Source organism: Anthonomus grandis, chromosome 5 (genome assembly GCF_022605725.1).
Source record: "Anthonomus grandis grandis chromosome 5, icAntGran1.3, whole genome shotgun sequence".
NCBI lineage: Eukaryota > Metazoa > Arthropoda > Insecta > Coleoptera > Curculionidae > Anthonomus > Anthonomus grandis.
In genome coordinates this window covers 19,633,749-19,644,230 of record NC_065550.1, presented here as the reverse complement: position 1 = coordinate 19,644,230, position 10,482 = coordinate 19,633,749, and the positions used below count along the sequence as shown (strand labels likewise).

The following is a 10,482-nucleotide window of genomic DNA, read 5'->3' as shown; positions in this document are numbered from 1 at the left end:
TTAGTCTTTTTTTTCTTCTTTTAAGGTTCGTCCATTCCGAAAATACCTCATCAGCCAATCAATTTATCCTATTATGCTCGCCTCGATATTCATCTATACTACCCAGCCTTGCACCTCGTTGCCCTGTATCAGCCGGTACAGGTCTTTTGCTTCTGGGTCCAGTGTGTCTCTCCCAAATATTTGTTGGTTTGTGCGGCATAAGCCCTTGCAATCGCAAATTACATGACGGACTTACACGAATGAACCAGAAACGGTTCTTTTTCACATAATCGGTGATTAAGGTCTCCATTAAACACTCCAGTTCTGTTTAGGTGTTCTTTAACGACCATGTGTCCCGTTCTGATACCTGTAAGTGTTCTCAGTTTGTTCCTCCCAAATGTAACGTCTCTAGTAATTTTTTCGTCTATTTTAAAGTTCATATACGTGTTTTCTGTGTTGAGCTCTGTCATTTCTGTCCAGTGAGCTTGATGTTTTCTTTTAACCCAGTCCCTAATCTCACCGCGGGCACTCCCAGTGCAGGTTCCGATCCTGTGTAAGGTGCCGTAAGGCCTTTTCATGCTCGTTCATCGGCTTTTCCATTTCCTGGAATACCTGTATGTCCCGAAACTCATATAAGCCTGAGTTGCGGTCTCCTAAAGTTTTCAGTTCTATAAGGCCATTCCAAAGCCAACTTTGATGTAACCCTAGGGTTCGATGAGGCCTTTAGAGAGGCTTGGCTATCTTTTATTATTAGGATCTGCTTATTAGTATATGCTCCTAATGTTTTCCCTAGCACATTCTTGTATCGTAAATATTTCTATCTGAAAAACTGTGGCATGTCTTCCAAGCAGATGGGACATGTCATTCTTAGGTTTTTCTTAAAAATTCCAGCTGCCGTTCCCTTGACGGTCTGGGATGGATATGTACCAAATAGATATCCGTCTGGTGATCTTATTTGGTTTTGTCTGGTGTTCTATCACGTCACATACCTTGACTGTTAATTCCCATTCGCTCCAGTCCCAGCTTTGCTTGTCCTTGAATCACCAGGTGTAATTGTGGGAGGTTAAGAAGGGCTTCCATGAGTTCCATGGATGCGGTTGGAGTAGATTTCATGCCTCCTATTATGCGAACATTTATATTTTGATTAACTTGCCTTAAAGCCTTGCTCCTACTTGCAGGGTTCTTGGCCACCACGTTAGTGCAGCATAAGCTATAGTGGGCACTACTACTCTGGTATAGATCCAGTGTGCCATTTTTGGCTGTAATCCCAGGGTTTACCCATGTATGCGTTTGATCGTCAATAAAATTGATTCCGATCGCTTGGTTACTTTGTCAACCTGTTGTTTCAAACTTAATTTGGAATCCAAGATAACCCCCAGATACTTTATCTCTCCCAGCATAGAAATTTCCTTACCATACCAGAATAGTGGTCCATGGTTCTCAATCTTTCGTATTTTGGTAAATGGTATAATTGGCTGGTAAAAGGGGGCTGATCTTAAAACCTTTCCTCTCTGTCCAGTTTTTTACTATGTTTCTTGGACTAGTATTACAAAGTCATCTGCATAATATCCTAAATTTCTAAAGCTTTTTTCCCTTAGTTTTAATAGCAGCCAGTTCATAACCATGCACCACAGGTTAAGCGACAGAACTCCTACCTATGAACATCCCTAAGTTACAAAGGCTCCCAGAGTTGCATTCAGCAGTTCGCATCCGGCATCTTACTGTCCTGTTTGTGAGCATGCAGTCTATCACCTGCATGCTCTGCGCGTCTATTCCAAGTTCTCCTGCGATCTTTGAAATAGACGTATGGTGTATTATCAAAAGCACCTTCGACGTCCAGGGAGACAGCTAGTAACACCTCTTTAGTTTCCAGAGTCTTTTCTGCCATAGTTACGAGCCTATGCAGCGCCGTTTCTGTTGATTTGCCTGCGGTGTAAACACATTGGTCTTGCAGCAGAGAGTTTTCAACCAATTGCTCCGTCCCTAATGTGTCTGTCGAGCAGTTTTTCTAGTGTCGTCAGAAAAAAAGACATAAGACTTATCGGTCTGAAAAATTTGGCATGAGAATAGTAAGTTTTTCCGGGCTTTGGGAATGCATAAAAGCAACCCGGACCGGCCTCCATCTCAAAGGAAAGCTAGACTAGCCCTTAATATCTCAGTCAGTTTATTTATTAATACATCTGGGCCAGCAGATTTGTAGAGCTCAAATGAGTTGATGGCTCATTTGATCTTCTTATATGTCACAACTTTTTTGGCAGCTTCCCAGTTCTCTCGACGTGCGTTATTTTGACGTCGTTCTATACTGTCCTGACTGCCAGTTATGTTGTCTTTGATACCGCACCCAGGTAAATTTACCTGAAAAACTTCGGTCATTAAATAACAATTTTCCTGTGGTTGTATACTCACCATCGTCATTGCGTATAGAGCTAATCGTGCAGTCTTGCTCCTTGGCAAAAACCATTTCGAGTCTAGCACAGTCTGGAACGTTTTTCAGTTGCTCGCAGTACTGCCTCCAAGAGTTCATTTTTGCCTGCCTTAGCCGCTTATTGTATTAGAGATGTCTTACAGGTTTCCCCATCTTCCACTGTATTTAGCTTTGACTTACCAACAACGCCATCAAACACCCTATTCCTTTATGATATCTTTAACCCCTGTAGTAACTCATGTATATTTCTTACTAATAATGTTTAAATCGAAAATATCTATTCCTTTAGAAAACTTTCCAAGGTTTTCATAAGTAAGTAAAAGGATATTATATGTATGTTCCCAAGGTGTGGCAGTTAGGAACCATCCCAAAATATTATAACCTATACATCAATTCCCATTATGTCAGTCATGTATCTCCCTTACTCCAAAAAACAATGCATCTTAGAAAAAACTATTTAAGTTTCATAATCATTTCACTATATTTTCTCTTAGTGTCACCTACTGATTATTGTAAAATATGTAAAAAAGGATTGAGCCATACTCTATGCCGATATAAAGTAAGTTGCTACCTCCGGTCCAAACTTTTAATAGTTAACTGCATTTGTCTACCAGGAGGGTCCTGCAGATGCATGCGTAGAATACAAAAAACCGGAAATTTCGTCAAGCGTTAAAAAGTACATTGTTGATATCCACAATGATATAAGAAACCATGTGGCATCAGGACAAGAAACCCGAGGTGCTTTGGGAAGGCAACCTTCTGCGTCGAATATGAATCTTTTGGTTGGTAAAATTAATTTTTGTGTGCTCGTGTAATGTTTACTAAAATATATATAGCAATGGGACAATGAGTTGGGTGAAATAGCGCAGAGATGGGCAGATCAGTGCATTGATTTGGATGAGGAAAACCAACACGATCAATGCAGGACTACGGGTAAAAACACTGAACACTTTTAGGTTCAGGATTTTTTTGTCAATATTTATTTTAGAACGTTTTGAACTAGGACAAAATGTTTTAACGGCAGTAACGTCTACTTTGGATGTCCCAGAAATTGCAATTCTTATACTCAACTGGTACAAACAGGTCGAAAATGTCTTACCATCGGATATAGAAACATTTTCTGGGTAAGTACCTTCATATAACAAAAACAAAATCTTAAATAGTCTGTTTTAGCATACAGAGAGGCAAATACCTCATAGGGCAATACACTCAATTAATATGGGGAGATACAAGGTTCGTTGGTTGTGGCATGTCAACATTTCGTAACAGAAACTTAACAGATCCCAATGCCAAGTATCTCCATCGCTTAGTTTGTAATTACGGACCAAGGGGAAATCTAATCGGAAGTTCAGTTTACAATCGTGGAATTCCTTGTTCCAAATGCTTTTATGGAAGATGCGATACTATTAGAACTAGCTTATGTCAAGGTAATATAATGTATCTTTTAAAACTCCTGAGAACAATTACTATTTCGGAACTATACTTGAGATAAGCATTTTAGAAATCTGCTTCAGTGGACTTATTTATGACTGATTTAATATTATTGGGACTATTACCAATCTTACGGTCTTGCGAATATTGCGGCTCACTTTATCTTCTTAAATGAGGTGCCTTACACAAACTTAATATAAGAAAGATGGTGTGAAATTATATCCCAAATATTGCTGTTAAAACGTTTTAAAATTCCAATCGTAGGGATATTTTCTTTCCTCTTTTCAACGATACCAAATGCTTCTTTCAACGACACCAAATTTTTACCAAAATATTTTCCAGCTATTTTTTAGGATCGATTTACCCAAATATTTTTTATACTCCTAACTCATAAAACGAACGGTTTCTGAGATATGGACGAGGTCTATTGGGTCACCCGGTACATTAGTTTCATGCGGTGGCATCACTTTTTCTAATTCGATAAAAATTCAAAGAAAAATTATAAACTAATTAAAAAATATAAATTAAAGGAGATTAACTTAAATAAGATAGATATAAGTATTCATACAGAAAAAAGTAAATTTGTTTCTGAAATAAAATATCTTGGTTGTATCTCCATTATACTTCATACTTAAAGCAATGGATAAAATTGACTACAAATAATGTAAAAAAATACATCAATACCTCATATATATTTTATATTATACCAAATATTTGCATAGAACTTGAGAAATATTGTATGTTCTGAAATATATGCAAGTATAATAGTGCAAATATAATAAGAGTGGTAAAACATTTAGGATATGTTTTACCACTCTTACCTCTGTATGATGCCCATAATTACGTTTTTATCCTTAAGTGTATCCTCAGGACTCAAAAGAATAACGACAAAAGAATACAAATACGAAAAAATTAAGCATTAAAAAAAGATGGTTACTAATTAATGACAAAATGACCCTTTCGCGATTACAAAATTGCTAGCAGTAACTTATACTAATGTTACTTATACCAAAGTTATACTAACAATATGTTAGGTGGTCCCCAAGGTATGGTCAATTATATTTGTTAAGGAATAAAAGCGTTGATCATAAAAAATTGTATACGGTTGACCTGTTTGGTTTAGAAACTTTTCATCAATGTTAAAGACGTTTATAAAACATTTAAACATTGATAAATTTGGTCGTATATTCCCTGAACGATTATTAGTTTTATTTAATATATTTAGGTAAGTTATTCTAGAAATGTATCCATAAAATATTGATAAAATTGCACATGCAAAAAAAAATTACGGTAAAAAAAATATGTTTTTAATGAATAAATAAAGAAACCAATCCAATTTAATAAAAACGTGGTTTGCAGATTGCATAAACAATTATTTAGATGTGTATATGTCAGAGTCTTAGTAAGTGTTTTTAAAAAAAAGTTAAAAACTTTTATTTTAAGAATTTGTAGCTTTATCTTTTAGACATTATCATTTATTTTTAGTTGTTCTTTACGGGAGTTAGATTTAGTATTAATCTATTAATACTAATAAGTTATATGTAATAATTATTATCAACTTCTTTTTTAATTGTTTTGTGATACTAAAGTACGAGATATTTTTGGTTGCCTTTAAATTATTAGATTTGTCAACAAATGTTATACTAATGTTATCATAAAGTATATTTTGAGCTCGAGTTATTTTAATAATTGCTTTTAGTTTAAGGACGTTTTTAAAGTTGGTATTTTGCATTAATAAATAAAAATTTTACGTTTTTATAATTTACTTTTTCTAATTAAAAAAATCGTATCAAGTATGGTTTTTGAAATAGCAAACTGTCCCTAGAGTTCTATAATCAGATAATTAATATTCATTCATGAGCGACTTTTTTATTTTTATAAAACTAGCAATAGAACAGCCGTATTCAAAAGAATTTAAAAGCTCCCTACCACCAGGAATATCGTTTCATATAGATATGCCGATAACCTTGTTTAGCACTCTAAGCCTCGGATACATTCTTAAAAACAATCTATCGCATGTAATTAATAACGTGTTGCAAAAGGTTGCTGTTCACACTGATATAAGTAGGAATGCAAAGAAGACGAGTTTACCAGATACACTTCAAGTATTGGCTAATTTACTTGCTAAGATTAATGTGGTAGAATTAACTAAGGAATTAGCAAATGCCCAATTATCTAACGAGGAAAAAAAATATTTAAAGAAAACATCAAATATCTTGTACCATGATCCAATTACCCATCAATTCTATAAAAGCTTATATGAGTTAGAAGAAGGAAAAGTCATAGTAGATGGTTGTCAAAATCAAGTTGAACGATGCCAGTACGAAGGTATATAAGAGTTTTATTTCTGAATGACTTATTAAAGCTAGTATTTTCAGATGAAAGTACTACTCAAGCTACGCCAAAGGAATATATTGTTTTACCCAATAAGATGGTTTATAAAAAAATTGAAGGTATTTGGTTTCATGGAAAGTGCAGGTGTAACTATGTTTACAGATCGCATTCGCTAAAGTGGAAAAGTTCTAAATTTTTTGTGATTAAACTGATGATGTATTTTATTTTTGAGATGATTTGATAAATAAAATATTCTAACATTACTATTTGCTTATGTAGATATTACTATTATTAATGTACTACCTTAATAGCTTTGGTATAAAGGGTAAATATTTGGCCATACCGGACAGGTTTTAATTTAAAAATCGATATGCATATTTATGTAGAAAAACACAATGATATATCACAGCTTGTAATATTACATTTTTGAAAAAGGCGTTTTCCTCTAATTTAATAGGAGTATTAGCAATTATTAAAAAAAAAAATTTCATAGCCGAGGATCTAAATCATAGGTATTGGATAATATTTGTAAGCAATAAAGTTTAAAAAATAACCGTAAAAGAAAACTGTTAAAACTTTGAGATTAAAAAATTTTAATTCTAATCCCGCCAATATACAGGGATGATACCACATAAGATGATCCTATAACTTTTCTCAGGATCTACGAAAGGTATATATTATATATTTATATTGTATTATTTTTTTTTATAGAAGAATGGTTAAAAAAATCACACTCAAGAAAAACATGAATTTATAAGAAAACTACCAGTTTAGAGAAAATTGTATTTTCAAATGCAAGAAATATTGGAGATCTCAGCTAAAATTATTGAAAATACTTTAAGATGGCAGCCCAAGTACAAAACTTGTACACCTAAGCGCAAAACTACACAAAAGAATGATGAAACTTTAATTCGAGAATGCGAAAGCAAATTCTATTTACTTCCTCTTTACAATTCCAGAACAGTCAGACTGGATTTTATCTTTCGAACTAGAAGGCATCGATTTAGAAATGCTAATTTGTTCACCAGAAGTCCGCGAAAGGTACTATTACTAAATAAGACAACATAAATAACATTATGTGGCCTATAACATATGCAAAACATCCTTTGAATACCGCTTATCAGGCTAAATGTATCATTAAAACGACTAAATATGGTGACACATATTTTGAAATAAGAATATTATGCTCCCTTATGCAGAATATTAAATGCTATTCCAATAAGTATGCATACGTTATAAAGATCCTAGTCACATTTGTAAACAATTTTTAAATGATTAGGACATGTAAATGTCCTAATTATTTAAAAATTGGAAAGGACATGACATAATATGCTAGAGTTGCCTGCACAGAGCCCAGATCTTAATCCTATTGAAAATTTATAGCAGAACATTAAGTTAATATAATTATCTATTTATCAAAATTTTGTGAATTCTTTCACGAAGATGTGCAGTCGCAGTTTCCAATAAAGGTTTTACAAATAAGCATCAAAGTCTTATCTTAATTTTAAATACAAAACGCTTTATTCTTATACAAAAATAGGGGAGACCGGGGTACGTTGCAACACGGGGTAAGTTGAAACAGTAGCCGAATTTTAACAGATGCCCAAATGAATGAACTTGAGCATTATTGCGGTGCGCAAAAATTTTATTTTGGTCTCTCTCCAAAAGAGGTAAGAAAATTAGCTTATGATTGTGCTATGGCATTTAAAGTTAAAGTGCCTAAGTCATGGTCTAAAAATAAGACAGCAGGCGAAGATTGGCTAACGAATTTTCTTAAAAAACATCCTAATTTATCCATTCGAGTTCCCGAGGCAACCAGTATTGGACGTGTGACAAACTTTAATAAGACAAATGTTGATTTGTTTTATGACAAACTTGCTAATGTCCGGGACAGATTTCAATTTACTCCATCTGACATATGGAAACTGGGCTGACTACAGTTCAAAGGCTAGGAAAAGTTATAGCTGAAAAAGGCGCAAAACAAGTTGGGGGTATAACATCCAGTGAAAGAGGGGTTCTAGTAACTCTATGCATTGCAGTAAGCGCTATTGGTAACCACGTCCCGCCGATGTAACCATTCCTCGAAAGCGCTCGAGATGGTCCGCCAGGGTGCATTGGAGCTGGCAATGGATCAGGTTGGATGACTGTTGATGACTTTTATATTTATTCAACACTTTATTTCACATGTTCGGCCTTCTACCAAAAAACCCATCCTACTACTACTGGATAACCATGAATCTCACGCGGCATATCAAACTGTTAAATTTGACAGAGAAAATGGAGTTGTGTTATTATCATTTCCACCTCATTGTTCCCATCGCCTCCAGCCTCTTGACCGGTCAGTTTATGGTCCCTTAAAAAAATATATGACGTCCTAACAAGACTCCTGGATGCGTAATCATCCTGGAAAATCTATGACAATATATGATATTCCAGGACTTGCTCGTGAGGCACTTCCTTTAGCACTTTCACAAAATAACATTAACAAAGGCTTTCAATGTACTGGAATTGAACCATTTAACAGGAACATTTTTGGGGAAGATGATTTTTTGCTATCCAGTGTAACTGATCGACCGTACATACAAGAAGAAGTACCACCTGTCCCGCCGGTACCTGATGATGGTTGTGCCTTACGAAATCAAAGTTCTTTACCCACTAATCCTCCGAATGAAGCTCTTCATCTGGCTGGTTTAATACCTGCAATTGAAGACTTGCCTTCTACCTCTCATGCTGTACCATCTAATCACGTTTCCTGTGAAATTACTTAGATGCTGAGTTTTTCTCCAGCAGCAGTGAGACCATTTCCAAAGTCTGCGCCAAAAAAACAAACAACTAGAGGCCGGAAAAAACGAAAGTCTGCTGTTTTAACTGATACGCCCGAACTGGAGGCTTTAAAGTCGGAAAATAAAGCAAAGCTTGTAAAAAAAGGGAAAGCATTGGCGCCAAAGGTTAAAGTAGCCAAAAGAAAGGTTCTTCAGTCTTCTGACGATGAATCTGATGAAGACGATACAATTTGCATTGTTTGTTCGTTCTACAAATGCATATTTTGAACTTTATCTTTATTTGAGTTATGTTTTTTACTTATTACGTTAAAAAGCTATTAATATAAGAAGATTATATTATTGAAATTTTGTTAGAATTTTATTTTTGTTTTCTTTTGTTAGACTATTACATGTTTTTTTAATAAAAATAAATGTTTATTTTGTAGCTATTTTCATTTTATTTTTTCCTCTTAAGCAAAATGTTCATACTCATTACTTTAACTATAATTTAAGCTAGTTTTCTAAAGTAGAAAACGATGTTACATCTTACCCCCAAAATGGTACAACTTACCCCAAGGGCGGGGTAAATTGTACCAAAATCATGCCTGCTTTATTTTTAATACTTTTAAAATAATACTATAGTAAATAAAAAATTAAGTCTCTTATAACATTTATTAAGGTTTGTAGAATATGGTAGGAAAATACGAAATTTGTAAGAATAAAAGTTTTTGCTACAATAAAAATAAACCATAAATTGTTACAACCTGCCCCCGTCCCCCTATTTTTTGTTTTCTTTTAACTACTGCTATTATTTTAACCTACCAAAAATGAGATATTAAGAGTTCATTTTATTGTGGCTTCAAATATATTCATTTTTTTTACCACAGATTGCTGTAATTTGGTCCTCAACTGAACATTTTTATTATCCAGTTATCAATCGAACTGCTAATATTACAGATGGAGCTAGGTAACGCAAGCTAGTTTAATATGTGCTAATAATTTGTGTAATTTTCAGCGCTCAACGATCCTGAAATTTTCCAGTGGCTTCACGCTGTAGGAGAGTCGATCAAATTTGAAAGGTACTTTGATGGAGATATGTGCAACTGCTTGTATAGAATAGATTAAAAAAATTTTAAGTAAATCATCGTTAATAATATAACGTATTTTGATACATAATATGTTTATTAGTGAGTTATATTACTTAGCTTAAGAGCACAAGGCGATTTACCTTACCATTATGAATATTCCCAAAGTACACAGAAAATTGTTTGAAAAACTGCTAGAAAGTTCAACCTTATCAGTCAGAAATAGCCAAAAATGTTTGTAGATATTTCAAAAACTACAAAACTATGAATACGAATTGTACAGGGTGTCCCATTTTGGGTACTTTTTCGGGATATCTCCGTTATTTTTAGAGATAGAGAGTTGCGGTTTTCGCGACACTGTGCTACTTTTTCGTAAAACTAAAATGCTGTTAACATTTTCATAGCCCTTTTATTTTTAAGATACAGGGCATTTTTGAAATTTTTGCATTTTGGGATCCCCGTCGCA

The 10,482-nt window shown here is 34.1% G+C and overlaps 1 protein-coding gene across 2 annotated transcripts; it reads left to right on the top strand.

Moving 5' to 3' along the window:
• The first annotated feature begins 2,782 nt into the window (after positions 1-2,782).
• Positions 2,783-10,107, top strand: LOC126736833 (venom allergen 3-like). 2 transcript variants are annotated; one of them, XM_050441384.1, is made up of 7 exons: positions 2,783-2,963; positions 3,019-3,186; positions 3,241-3,337; positions 3,393-3,528; positions 3,578-3,831; positions 5,723-6,163; positions 6,214-6,432. In XM_050441384.1, the coding sequence occupies exons 1-7, from the start codon at positions 2,841-2,843 to the stop codon at positions 6,408-6,410; spliced, it is 1,416 nt and encodes a 471-aa protein (XP_050297341.1). In that variant the 5' UTR covers positions 2,783-2,840; the 3' UTR covers positions 6,411-6,432. The 2 variants fall into 2 exon arrangements, with proteins under 2 accessions (XP_050297341.1, XP_050297342.1); XM_050441385.1 differs by lacking the exons at positions 5,723-6,163; positions 6,214-6,432 and adding an exon at positions 9,947-10,107 and having other exon boundaries at positions 2,786-2,963.
• Positions 10,108-10,482: the final 375 nt, after the last annotated feature.